This window comes from Zosterops lateralis, assembly GCF_965231275.1.
Source record: "Zosterops lateralis genome assembly, chromosome: 22".
Lineage (NCBI taxonomy): Eukaryota > Metazoa > Chordata > Aves > Passeriformes > Zosteropidae > Zosterops > Zosterops lateralis.
This window is the reverse complement of record NC_139782.1, coordinates 518,899-532,955: the sequence shown is the minus strand read 5'-3', so window position 1 is coordinate 532,955 and position 14,057 is coordinate 518,899. Positions and strand designations below refer to the sequence as shown.

General features: G+C 51.7%; 1 protein-coding gene and 1 long non-coding RNA gene across 3 annotated transcripts; both read right to left on the bottom strand.

Moving 5' to 3' along the window:
* Positions 1–5,063: 5,063 nt before the first annotated feature.
* LOC310918125 lies at positions 5,064–7,952 on the bottom strand. Of its 2 annotated transcripts, none has more exons than XR_014591592.1 (3): positions 7,857–7,952; positions 6,216–6,361; positions 5,064–5,845 (listed from the first exon to the last, which is right to left on the bottom strand). It is a non-coding gene; the product is annotated as an uncharacterized lncRNA (long non-coding RNA). The 2 variants fall into 2 exon arrangements; XR_014591593.1 differs by lacking the exon at positions 7,857–7,952 and adding an exon at positions 7,008–7,797.
* Positions 7,953–9,286: 1,334 nt separating this feature from the next.
* Positions 9,287–13,627, bottom strand: SH2D5 (SH2 domain containing 5; the record flags this gene model as incomplete). Its single annotated transcript, XM_083877026.1, has 9 exons — positions 9,287–9,496; positions 10,440–10,599; positions 10,725–10,827; positions 10,915–11,077; positions 12,209–12,418; positions 12,504–12,647; positions 13,113–13,187; positions 13,298–13,378; positions 13,544–13,627. The coding sequence occupies 9 exons, from the start codon at positions 13,625–13,627 to the stop codon at positions 9,287–9,289; spliced, it is 1,230 nt and encodes a 409-aa protein (XP_083733152.1).
* Positions 13,628–14,057: the final 430 nt, after the last annotated feature.

Below are 14,057 nucleotides of genomic sequence, written 5' to 3'. Positions count from 1 at the left end.
AACACAGGCACCTGAGAAACCTCAGACACCCTGCTAACAAACCTTGAAAAGCCTGAAGTTTCTTTTTGTGCTCTTTCTTAAATAATGTTTTAGGAGGGATAACCTGGCTAACAGCCAATAGACAGGGATATAGCATTTGAAGAATGGTGACAAGATCCAATGGATGCTTCTCTCTTGGCCTTGAGCCAATCCTTGTCAGGAGGCTATGGAAGAATCTAGGTTCTTTACCTTAAGAGGTGACCCTTAAACTTTCTCTCTATGGAAAACATTTGCTGGGTGTGTGGGGTGCATTACTACAGTAGGGAGTATGTCTGCACCTGCCATCCACCAGGGCTGAGATGACATTGCCCAGGGCAGACAGGGAAAGGTTGATTTTGTTGGCTTCTTTCAGCTATTCCCCTGTGCCACCAGTCCTTGACCGTCTCTCACTTCCTGCCATATCCACCAAGTTGAGTCTAGCAGCCTTAAGGTGGTCCTGCCCTTGCTCATCTGCAGGGAAACAATTCCCACTTAGCTCTTAGAAGGAAGCATCTCAACAGTCAAGAACCAGGATGCTCTCACCATCACGTCTTCTTCCAGCCCTGTTTTTTGCATGCTTTAGGCCCTGACTCCCTCAAGCAAGTATCTATCTAATCTTAACACAGTACATTTTAGTGCTTTCCTCAACAGGATCCACAGTAAAAATTCATGCCTGTTCTTACTCTCCCAGTGAGCTCTGAACACACACGCCCCTCCAAATATTTCAATAGTATCTACAATTTCAGCCAAAGAACTCTATAAGTAACATGATCAGACTGTGAGTTTATACAACCTTTTACCTCCTCAGTTTGTTTCATGAGAGGAAATTTAGATGAGATACACAGAAATTCTTCCCTGTGAGGATGGGGAGGCCCTGGCACAGAGAAGCTGTGGCTGCCCCCAGATCCCTGGAAGTGTCCAAGGCCAGGCTCGACAGGGCTTGGAGCTACTTGGGATAGTGGAAAATGTTCCTGCCCAGGGCCCACACTCCCCAGATGAGAAAATAGATCCTGGTGAGGAGTTAAACCCAATGAGCTGGTGCCATTCCCATCACTTTATGGCAGGAGCAGATTGAGCTGAGGCTGCCCAGCTGCCTGGACACACATGTTACACATGGAATACCTGCTTCCTGATCTGAATTTGAGGCTAGAAGAGTGTGATGGCACAGGGTCCCTGTGAGGAAAACAGAGTGTATCTGGTTCCTTTAGAGCCCTGCACTTTCATTGGCTCCTTACCTTTCTCAGTCTCATACAGAGCAAAGAGTTGGACACACATTCCTGGAACTACTCTCTTAAGTGTTGGACCACACTCTTGGATGTCCACATCCCAAATATTCCATAAGATTGTAATCCAAATACAAGGGAAGAGCTCCTTTAGCACTCCAAGCACAGAAAGCATTGAGATTTTAACTGAATTCACCCCTTTCAAGGCAGACTTCCACAAATAGTGGCCTTGAAAGGAATCAGAGTTCTGTTTTACAGCTCTGGACAATACCTAAACATGAGCAATGAACAATCTGATGCATGAGGGAAAGTGGAAAGTTCACGGGTAAACACTAAAACCTCTAAAATCTGTTGTCCCAGCATATTTCTGTTACAACAACAGATTGGTAACTGTGGAGTTTAATGTTTGCTGCTGAGCAAACTTGTTTCACTCTAGTTCATTCTCATGTGTCAACACATGGGAGAACAGGGTAAAAGCACATGGGGCTTAAACAGAGCACCTTATCCTTTCTGAGTGCTGGGTTGAGTGAGCAGTCAAAAAAAAAAAAAAAGTTCTCTAACTCTCTCCCTTCTGCCCTTGGTTCATGTAAAGGCTGCCAGGCAATCAAAAAGCTGTTTTGTTTCCTGACAGTCCTTTTACCCACTGAGGCCGTTTCCAGCTCAGAGCTCATGGTTTTAGTTCCTATGGTGTGAGAAGATCCCCAAACTCTTACTAAAATGTCTGCAGCAGCCTAAAGATCTTCTCTGTCATCTCACTGGCCTGGGCTGATGGCAGAAGCACACAACATAAAGGAATAAAACATCTGCTAATCTAAATAAAAATACTGTAAAAATAAATAAGTATAAAAATAAAATAAATTTTTTAAAAAGGTGTAAAAATCTAAGTAAAAATGCTAATGGGAACTTGCATGTTTCAAACATTTGCAGCCAAGAGCCCAGTATTTTTCATAATTCCTAAATGTGTTACTTAAAAAAAGTAATTTTATTCCCTTTAAAATATCAAGTCTCTGTAAATTATTATTTCATACAAGCTCATCCAGAAAAGAAGTTTGAACTCTTTATGAAGCCTAAAGATGACAACAGAAATACCAAATTCCTCAAATTTGTCAGCCAATGCTTGCCCCAGCAGAACCATCCAGTTTATGGGGATTGGCAAGAACCCTCAACATTCTTCTCCAATATTCCATCTGTTTTTAACTGCCAAAGCTGCAGGTTTCCCACCTGCCATCTCGTTCCATGTCATGTTTTCAAAGCTTTAAATCAGAGAAAGTCAGGCTAGATTGAAGGCCCTGCACCAATCTTGAGCACAGAAGGGGAGTGCAAATACTTCCTCCCTGTTGGGATAAAGCTGGGATTTTACAGACCTACACAATGCATCCAGTTGTCTATGCTAATTGAGAAACTCCTCAAATCCCTCACTTACTGAGGGGAAAATGAGGTACTGTCATCAACATCTAGAACCACAGTTTTGGAAGACATTGTGTAACATTCCCCATGACTGAAACAGCTGAAGAAAACGAAGCCAAGCCAGGGTTAAAGATAAGGCAGAGATTAATTCCTTTCTGCTTCCAGAAAAACCCTCTTGAGGTCCCTGTTCAGACCCAGAGAGGCAGCTCTTCCAACTAAAGAAATGCTAGTAAGATACTCAAGAAAGGAAAATTAGTCACTAAAACTTTATTAAAGGATCCTTTAATTCCATCTTTAAAAAATATGCTCTATGATTAAGCTCAATGAAGGAATTGTCAGGTGATATGACCTGAATGGTTTAATTTGAGAGAGACCCTAAGACTCATCTCATTCTACCCCCTGCCATGGGCAGGGACACCTTCCACTGTCCCAGGCTGCTCCAAGCCCCGTCCAGCCTGACCTTGGACACTTCCAGGGATCCGGGGACAGCCACAGCTTCTCTGGGCACCCTGTGCCAGGGCCTCCCCACCCTCACAGGGAAGAGGATTTTTCTCCTGGACCTACAGTCATGTGGGATCTAAGGGTAGCTGTGGAATGATGAGTGAGCACACAGATCCCGTGTCCTGCTAGGCCCAGGTCCAAGGCTCAGCACCAGGTACCCACTGACAGTGCAGATTTCCATCCTGACAGTGAAGATGGAGTGGGAGCAGGAGGAGCCCTTGTTCATGATGGTGAAGGCCACAGCTGTGTTTCTGCAGCCTGTGTCCATCAGCTGCTCACACTGTGCCATGCTGTGAATGGCATGCAGGGACAGCCCCTTCACGTACACCCCCTGCTCTGGGTGATCCTTCAGCTGCCAACACGACACTGAAAGCCAGGTCAGAACAGGAGGCACTGAAACCATGGAAAATTACACTGGGAATGGCCCAGAAGCTTGAGGGCCATGTCAAATTAAACTGCAGTATGAGAAAAATACATCTGACTGCCACTGAAAAGCCTTATTTCTGAAGGAGGAATAAAATTACAGAAAAAGAGGGTTCAAAGAATTCAAGTTAAAAGTTGCTGATTGATTCAGACAGCCTCCAGGCCATGAGGAACCTGGCTTCTATCCACCCTCCACCTTCTTTATTATTAAGTTGCATAATTTAAACAAGAATCAAAGTAACTTCTCACCTATTATGACAAAGGCTCTAAGATCTCCCCAGTCATAGGAAGCTTTTTTAAACATCAAAGCACAGATACAATATTCCCAGATATTGTTCCCAGTGCTTTGCTGAACTCTCTGCTCTGAGTGGGTGGCTTGAGCTCACTGACTACATTCCCAAAGTACCACCCGTCACACACAGGTGAACTGTCACCATTTTTCTCTAGATTAATTAATTTTAAATGAACAAAAATCCTATTCAAGACCCTGGGTTGAGACAGGGCATTAAATACCCAACAGCATCTTCTCAGTAATTATCAACCACACAGATGAGAAGTTTCATACAGAATGTTAATAAGCAATGGAAATATCCAAAATTTTGAGTTACCCATCAAACCTACATGAAAAATACAAAATGATCAAGAGATCCCTGTACTCCTACACCAGCACCCTCCACACTGGAAATTTTAAATGAGCTGAATTAATTTTCCACAGCTCTGTTACACCCCACATCTGCTAAGTTCATCACCAAAACTAGCTTTATCATGTCAGCTGGGATATTGAGATACGGCTGTCATGATGGAGCAACAGAGACCACATTTGGCACTATGAATCCAAAGAGGAGGCTCAGATACTTCAGTGATCTTCACAAAAAATGATGTAAAATAGTGTTTGCTAAAAAAAAAAAATCCCACAGAACAGAACAAAAGTGGCTAAAAACTTAACTGGGTAGGATTTATCCTTGTTCCAAAGCCACAATGCCTGGGATGAATCCAGGTACAGTCACAGCCAGTGCTCATACACTGTGACTGGTCTGTGCTACTGAGAACTCCAGGACTGGTCTGGCTCTTTTGAGGGATTTTGCAGAGTCCCTGAGGCACATCTGCCCAAGGACATAGCTGTAGTCACTAAGATGTCCAAAGGAATGGACAAAAATGGGATTCTGGGAGAAATTGAGGGACTCAGAGGAATGCAGTGGGGCAGCCTGGAATTTGTTTCAGCAGGACACACTCCCTCAAATACTCAGTGGAGGCAGCATCAGGCAGCATGACAGTTGCCCTGGAAACTGCTCTGCCCAGCTCCTGCCCTCCCAGTGCAAACTGTGTCGCCATGGAAACCCATGTCACCACCGATGTGGAACAAAGGATGGGAAACTGCAGCAAGAAGTCCCTTCTCCCACTCTCCCTCTGCAGGAGACAGGCAAAGCACACTTGGCACATGGAGCAGAGAGGGGCTTGCCTGCCTTAAAGCTAGAAGCCTGCTAGAAATACCTGCCCTGTAAGGCACCTGGGGTCTGTTGTCATCCCAAAGCATTGCAAGGTGCTACTGCCTTGGTTTTATACACCAGGGCAGCCCTGCAAGGACGTAAATTGGGACCGGAGATTTCTAGCTCCCTCCAAGAATACATGCAAAAGGATCTGCAAAACCATCAAGAGGTAAACTTTATAAACATCAGCCCCTTGACTATGATTTTGTGAGAGTTTACCTTCCTGTGGCTCTGTCAACATCACATGTGCTCCCATGGGGAGTATTATCTGCTGTGTGCCCTCAAAACAGAGCACCCTTTTTGGTTTAGGCGGATAAAGAGATCATCCATGGCTCCACTAGATCAGATTAAACATTTATAAGGCCCAGAATCTTCTAGCTTTAGAGACAAGCATGAGATGAAGAGGATGAGGAAGAAATTGCACCATGAGCATTTTATTCCATCCTTGTCCAGCAAAAGATTTTCACAGAGCTGCTGCTGGGATACACTGGACACGTCTGGACAGGACTGCATCCTGTTCCTAAACTTTCACTAAAGTCCCTCAAAAGTCCCTCTTAGCCTCCATATTCCTCATGTAACTTCATATGCTTCTGACAGAGACCATTGTTGCACTTCTGTAAGTTATGGTAACACCCATCTGAGCAAATTAAAGCTCTTAATGAAGACCCATTGAGCCTGCCTCACCTCCAGCTTCTGCTTGGTGTCAGCTCCCAGAAAGTCTCATATGTCCTCGTTGTAGATCTCCAGATAAGAGGCTCTCAGCAGGAACTTGGCATTTTCAGCACACTGCACAGCACACAGGATTTGGGGTGAGGCTGCACAGTACATGCAGCCTGGGGAGCCCCTCCCACAGCTGGGTGCCCTCCACCCTTCAGCAGGTCCAACCTCCCCTGGCAATTCATTCCAGGTGGAACCACTCAACACATTCACTGCAAGGGACTTTTGGTCCTTCCGCACCTCAAGTCCACAACATCATCTGGGATGAGGGTGCAGTTCACCTGACTGTGGACAGGCCTCAGCTTAAGGATGAGAAACAGTGCACCCCAAATCTGTCCCCATTCATTCACACTTCATGCAATCAGCACTCACTTCTTGGGATAGGAGATCAAAGTCTTTTTAAGCAAAAACTTATCAACACAATCTCTTTCACACCTACCTGTATGCTCTCAAAGATGTGTTCAAATGCCCTGGGAATGATCCCTTTCTGTGAGGAAGGATCGGCAACTCCCTGCATGGTGAATGACTTCTCACTGCCAGTCTGGCTGTAGGCAAAGATGGTGCCATTGTAGCCCTCCGTGATACCTTAGAAATGGGGGGAAACCAAAGAAAACAGCCATCATCTTTGCCTAACTGGAAATACATTGTCCAAATTCATTCCCACCCCCTAAAAAGGTATTTTAAAGGAAGAGCTGGAAGTAAACATCAAATGGCTGCTTAATCTTCACACGCCATCAGAGTATAGCAATTACAAAACTGGCATATAAATCAATGTTTGTTTTTCTCTCAAAACAGGGAATCTTGAAGCAATGCAGGTGTTGAAAAGCAGTTGACAACACCAACACTTAGAAAACCATAATATTTTTGCCAGAGGGCACAGAAATCTTATGAGATTCAAAGAGACAACTAGAACAATAGTTGGTTGTGGGGTGGCCAAGTGGATGGTCTCTAGCTTTGAATAATTTTTGCTTGGCAAGCTGCTCACTGTCACTTGTCCTTATTTCAGAGAAGTGTGTTAGGAAGGAAAAATAACTGAATTTCCTAAGGTTTAAATGAGAAAAAAATAACCTATTATTCTAATATCTACTGTTTCTAGTCCTGATCATTCTCATAATCAGGAACTTCCACCTTAAAACCATCATGAGCCATTTAATCCATGTTACTTCTTTTAACAAAACATTTTTGGGGTGGGAGGTTGGGGAGTTTTTTGCTTAACAAGTTCATTTCTCACCTCAGCTGTTTTCTGTGCTGATCTGTTAACAAGGAAACAAAGGGATCTCCCATCCTTCTGCCAGTCCAAGCCAGGCTGAGGTTGCCCATATTCTCTAAGGTTTCTCACTTGACAGTAAAAATGTCCCTAAAATCATCAGTTTGATACCAGAGAAGCTGTGGCTGCCCCTGGATCCCTGGAAGTGTCCAAGGTCAGGCTGGACGGGGCTTGGAGCAGCCTGAGATAGCAGAAGGTGTCCCTGCCCATGGCAGGGGGTGGGATAGGATGAGTCTTAAGGTCCCTTCCCATCCAAACCTGTTTGGGATTCTGTGGTATAAACATCCACCTCAAACAATTAAACACAACTCTCGCCTCAGTGCCCTGCTGGCTGCTAATGAAATTTTGTTTCTTCCCAACTTCCCAGCCTCTTTCTGTGACACTATCTGCTCTCCTCTGCTTCCCAGGCTTGTAGCTAAAACTCTTGAAGCAGTGGACAGGAGTTTCTGTTCATAAATCATAGAATCCTAAATGGTTTGGGTTGAGAGGGACCTTAAAATTCATCTCATTGCACCACCCTACCATGGGTAGGGACATCTTCTAGTATGGGGAAGGTCAAGAATATCCCACTTCACTTACGGGTCACTGGTAAAACTTCTCAGCCTCTGTCCCAAGCTATGTGTTCCCACAATATCCTCAGCTGGAAAGGACCCACAAACATCAGAGTGCAACTCCTGGCCCTGCACAGACGCCTCAACAATCCCACTCTGTGTCTGAGAGCATTATCTAAATGCTCCTGGAGCTCCTTCTTTCATTGTGCCCAAAACTGCACTCATGCCTGGCTGCATGGGGCTCCCCTGGGTCCCCACTGACCTCCACGAGCGGGTAGGCAATCTCGTTGTAGATGTGCTCGGTGCTGTGCTCCCCACCAAATGCCCCGTCGAAGAACTGCTTGGGGGGCTCCGCAAGGGCCACGGGGCTCTGCAGGAGGCACCGGCCCCGCGCGCCGTCCGCACCGACAATCGCCCGGCACCCCAGGGCTCAGCGGCCGGCAGCGCACGGCCACCTTCACCGCCTCCGCGGCCATCGTCCCGGCAGTCACACACCAGGGTCAGTAACACACACTGGGGTCAACCCCACTCATCTGGAGCAGGCCGACACACTGGAGTCAGCCTCCCTCCATAGATCACCCCACCCATCCAGACCAGCCCCACATGCGCTCACTCGGCGGGACTGGGGTCACCGGGTACTGGGAAGAAGCTAGGGCAAGCCTAACTCTGGGGATCTGCACCCATTGTGGGGGGGAAGCAGTGACCCCTCACTGGGCGCACGCAGGGGAAGGACCCCCGAGCCAGGGAGGCTGGGCGAGAAGGGGAAAGTATGGAGAAAAATAGCTGGGGAAGGATGCAGGGAAAAGGGAAGCTGGGAATAAGTCTGAGGGGGAATCAAGGCAGGTGACGGGGGAGGAAACCTGAAGAGGGGGCTTGCGAGGGAAACCTGAAGGGGAAGCTGAAGGGCGGGAAACCCACGGTTAAGAAGCCCTGAGGTAACTTCAGGGAGCCGAGACACACTCAAAGGGACCGAGCAACGGAAAACCTGAGTTAACCCTCCCGGTGCCGCGCAGGCCTCAGGGCGCGCAGGGAGCCCGGGGGGCCGGCGGGAGGCGGTGGCGGCCCTGCGCATGCGCGAGTGACCGCACGCGGTCGCAGCAGCGACCAGGGCCGCACCGGCAGAGAGGCCCCGCCCATTATATCACGTGACTTCCGTGGGCGGGGTCGCGCCTATGCGAGGGCGCGCGCACGTGTGCAAGGAGGAGTGCTCGAGGAGAGGTGTGCAAGGCGTGTTGCATAAGGGCACAGACGTGCATAGGGGTGTGAGTGAGTGATGGCACTGCTACCCAGCTGTGTCCGTGGACGGCTGTGACCCCTGCGTATGCGAGAGAGGGTGAGTGAACACGTGGGTGTGCAGCCTCCTGTGAGCACGAGTGCACCACTGTAGCGGCGCGTGAGGGTGCAAGAGCGAGAGCCCACATACATGGTGCAGTTGTGCAAGTGTGGGAGTGCATCATGCAAGAGTGCATGAGTGCGAGTTCATGGGGTGCCTGGGCCAGAGAGTGTGTGCACAGGTGTGCAATGGGTCACGCCATGGGTGGGTGTGAGCAGCCAGCAGAGCCCTGCTCCGGATGCACGAGAGACTTTATTGCGGGAGGTGCCAGACAGCTCAGGCAGGAGGATAAGGCAGGTGGCAGTGAGTTGAAGCTAGGGGGTGTCAGGGGACAGCCGTGCAAGGGGAGGGGGCCGGGCCTACCCCCGCTCATGCTGCACCCCGATGGGGGCAGCGGGGGCCCAGGCGGCCTCCCCCGCCCTGGCGCTGGCACTGGCCTCGCTGCTGGAGTCCCGCTCCTCGTAGCCAGGGTTGCGGTGGCCTGGGGCCAGGCGGCAGAAGCAGCCCCCCAGTGGCCCAGAGTAGTGGGCCAGGAGGGCAGCCACGCTGGCGAACTCGGTGTTGGAGTGCTGCCATCGGGAGAGAGAGGGAGAGGTGAACCCTCCACACAGGCTGTGCCCACACACCCCTGAACTGAGTGTGCCCATGCCGTAAATCCCTGTGTGCCCATGTGCCACCACACCCACGTACCTCACACACCCCTGGGCTCTGCGTCCACAGAGCCAAGGCACCCACACACCAGGGCACAGGTGAAGGCGCGAGTCCAATGTAGTCATGCATGCACTGCACCCCTGCATGGGGTACTAGGGCACTTTGTGTGCCAGATACACCCACAGACCAAAGGCACCCTGACCTGGCTGGTGGATCAAATGCACACCAGTGCACTTGTGCATCTCATACCTGGGCATTAGTGCACCCAAAACTCAGGTGTGTTAGACACTGAAGGGTGGATGCTCCAGTGCACCCACACCCAGAGGTAGCTGTGTGCCATGCCCAGATGCACCTCTGCCCCAAAGCATCCATGGATCAACGTGCCTATGCACCCATACCCCTGTGTGCACCCACACCTGCACCTGAGCCCACCTTGGCACATCCCTGCACCAAGGCACCATGGTGCAGCCATGCACAGGCACACCACGTGCAGTTACATGGTGCATTAAGTGCATGCACACAGCAGTGCCTCCCTGTCCTGATGCACCAACACACTGGTGCATCAAGGCACAAATGCACTTACACCCCTGTGCGGCCATGCATGCGTGGTCCAAACACACACAGAGTATCAAGTAAATGCGTGTACACACTGGTGCATCTATGCACACCAAAGGCACTTACGCAGTGCAGCCTTGCACCGAGGCACAGCACAGCAGTGCAGGGAAGCACAGATGAACATGCACTCGCAGCCTGGGGCACCCACGCGCAGACACATCCAGTGTGTTTATGTGGCTGCAACCCCCATGCCCTCCCACACTGAACACCCCCTCAGCTGCCGCCCTCGCACAGCCCCGCACTCACCTCCACGCAGAACCTGCCCTGGTGTGTCCTGGCCAGGCTGTAGGACACGACGCCGCAGGGCGCCCGCACCCACAGGCACCAGCGCTTGGGCAGCCCGGGCTCGGGGCGTAGCAGGAAGGCGCCGGGCATGTCCCGCCGCAGCAGCGCGACCCCGGCGGCCCTGGGGACAAGGCAGCGGTAGGGTAGAGCCGGTGGTGGGGCAGAAGGGCCCTGGGATGGGGCAGGGCCGGCAGCGGGGCAGGGCTGTGGGTGCCCAGTATCAAGTGCTCCCACACATGCACCCACCTGGTGATGCCGGCGAAGGCCCACACGCTCTCGGCAAGGATGCTCTCGTTTTCGGGCAGGAAGGCCAAGCTCCTTGCCACTTTGCTTTCCCCTCCCGCTGCTGCTGCGGGAGCCTGTTAATCCCCTCTTTGCCCCCAAACACGTGTTGTACTGTGTGTCCCTGTGTCTCAGTTTCCCCCCCGGCACTCACCGGCGTCGCGGGGCTGCTGGTGGAGCTGTCCCTCTCCCCCGCAGTCCCGGTAGGCTCCCGAGCGCAGCACTTTGCTCCGAATGGCTTTCTTGCGCACCAGCACCGGTGAACAGTAGGGATTTCCCAGGCGCCAGGCTCTGCCCTCCACCTCCAGCCGCCGGTCCTGGGGATTGGACAGCCTGTGAGAGTGGCCTGAGGGCTCTGGCCGTGGGGAATGTCAGGCAAAACACCACGTGGAAAAATGCTGTCCAAAGGATGTGACACCAAAAAAGCTGTGCAAAACACACACACACACAAAAATTGCACAAAACACAGTGGGGAAAATACAGTGCAAAAAATGCTGTGCAAAACACGATGTGCAGAAGAAGTGCCATGCAGAACACCGTGGAAATATGCCATTAAAAAAAAAAAAAAAAAAAAAAAAAAAAAAAAAAAAAAAAAAAAAAAAACAACACCATGGTGTGCAAAAAGAGCTGTGAAGAGCATTTTTACTGTGTAGACATTTCTGCAAGAAATGCCACTCCAAAACGGCCATGCAAACCACCCTGCAAAAAGTGCCATGTAAAAAAGTTATGAGGAATGTGTAAAAAAAGTTATACAAAAAAATATAATGGAAAAAAAGCGCTGTGCAAAAATGCCAAGGAAAAAATGCACTGTAAAACCTCCTGCAAAATCGCTGTGCAAATTGGCTGATCCCAAACACCAGGCAGAAAAGGCCCTCAGGGAAAGGCCATTTAAAACAGGCTGTGCAAAGCAGCGTGTGAGGCCGGGCTGTGCAGGATGGGCCCTGCAACGATCGACCCTCAAAATACCATGCGAGAAAAGGTGGTGCAAAACACTGCGCATGCACCACTGAGCAGACAAAGGCTGCACGAAGAAGAAATGCAAGGAAACCCACGCAAGACACCAGGTCATGATGTGTGGTGTGACAACATGATGCTCAAAATGTGAGGAAAGGCTGCACAAGAGCTTCTTGGGAACACCTGTGCAAAAAACTCCCTCTGCTAAAAAGCGCCATATGCAAGCTGCTGTGAAAGAAACGGGGCTGTCCCGTGCAGGGCCAGGAGCTGCACTTTGATGATCCTTGTGGGTCCTTTCCAGCTCAGAATATTCTCTGAAGCATCATGCAAAGGAAAGGCCGCGGAAGAAAAGCCACACAAGACCCCATGCACAAACGAGCTGTGCCAAAGCACTCGTGTGAAGTGGCAAGCAAGGAAATACCGTGCGAGAATCCCAGGTGCGAGAACACCGCGCACGCAGACGGGCACGGAGAGAGCAGGGCAGCGGCACCTACCCCGGTGCCCAGTGGGCCGAGGCCGCTGGCTGCGGGCAGGCGCCGGAAGGACAGGAGGGCGTTGACATTTCGTGACACCTCCTCAGGGTTGAGGGGCTCCCGCAGCACCCCCGGCCCCGGGAGCTCCCCCTCCCCCGCCTGCTCCTCGGGGTGTGCCAGGAGATAGCAGAGCTGGAAGGAGCGGCAGAGCAGGAGGTGCAGAGTCTGGACCTGGGGGAGGTGAAAGATGCTGCATGCAAATATTAAAAATAATAATGATGGCGTTTTGGGGGCTGGGGGCGGGTTGGGCCACCACCTCTCCCGGGAGCCCCACGAAGAGGTGGCAGAAGAGAGTGCTAGGGGGGCTCTGGGGATTACGGGCCACAAAGGCGAACTGGCGGTCAGGGAGGCTCCAGGTGCTGTACAGGATCCGGCGCAGTGCGTGTGCCATCAACAATGTCTGTGGGACGGGGAGGGGGTCAGGGGCACCCAGCACCCCTGGGCCCCCCCAGGGGCACCTCTGTTTGCACACACAAAACAGCTTCTCAAGAGAAAAGCAATGCTCAGAGAGGTACAGCCCCCCACCAAATGCCTTTCCAGCAGAACACTGACACCTCCCCAGCACCCCTGACCCCCTCAGCACCTCTGACCTTTCCTCCCAGCATTCCTGACCCCCGTGACCTGCCAACCCCAGCAACACTTACTCCTCAGACCTCAATCCACCTCCCCAGCACCCCTGCCCTCCCATCAGGCTTCAACACCCCTGATCCCTCCCCATATCCCTGACTCCTCTGCAGCAACACGGACCCTCCTCCCCAGCAACCCTCACCCTCCCAATACCCCTACATCATCTCTGACCCCCCTACTCAGCCTCCCTGAGCCCCAGCCCCCCTTCTGCATCTCCCTTGACACCCCAGCCCCCTACCTCCCCATCAGCACCGAGGACCTTCAGCCCCTGCAAGCTGAACCTCAGCACCACCGACCTCCTCCTGGGACAGTCCTGTCCAGGGGAAATAGGGCACTGAGGTCTGGGCTGTGCCCCCTGTGGGTGCCCCGATTATTTGGGGTTCCCTGTGTTTCCCAGCAAGAGGAGCAGTGGTAAATCCCAACCTTCAGCACCCGCAGCTGCTCCTCCAACCGCCCCACTTGCTGCTGCAGGTCCAGCTCCTCCACCATGAAGGATCCCACATACTAGGGGGGCAAAAACGCCACCTGTGTCAGCAACAACTGCCATGATGCTCCCCCCAGGGCAACAGGCCCACACTGAGATGATGGTTTAGGGACTAATGAGGGTGCAACAGCACCCAAATCTAATGTCGGGGTGTCACCCGCTTGCCCCTGCCATGGGTAAGTCACCTCTGCTGGCTTGGTGACAAATCGGGCTCGCTGCTGGGGGGCTGCGGGGTCTGGCCCCCACCCATTGCCCGCCTTCTTCTTCATGGCAGTGGGGTTTGGGCGTGAAGGCTGGATCAAGATGGGGTTAAGCAACTCCGGTGCCACATCTGAGTTATCCGGAGCCCTCCCTCCAGGGTGATGGTGCTGGAGCAAGCACGGGGAGCCTGGGTCCGGCTCCCGGTCACCGTCCCTGTGAGGAGGGAGGGGACAGACACAACCTGCCCCCACTGTCCCCTGTTTCCAGGCTGCTGAGCCCTGGGGAGGTGCTGCAGTCCCTGCATGGAACTCCCCAAGTCCTGATGCCAATGCAGATGTCCCCCAGGTCCCGGCCCCAATAAAATGGTCCCAACCCCAACACAAGGGTTCCAGCATCCTGACCACACGGGTGATGCGAGGGTCCCCATCTTCTATTCCCAAACTCTAGTCGAGGGTCCCATAGCCCCACTCCAAGCAGCATGCAGGTAGTCCCCCATGT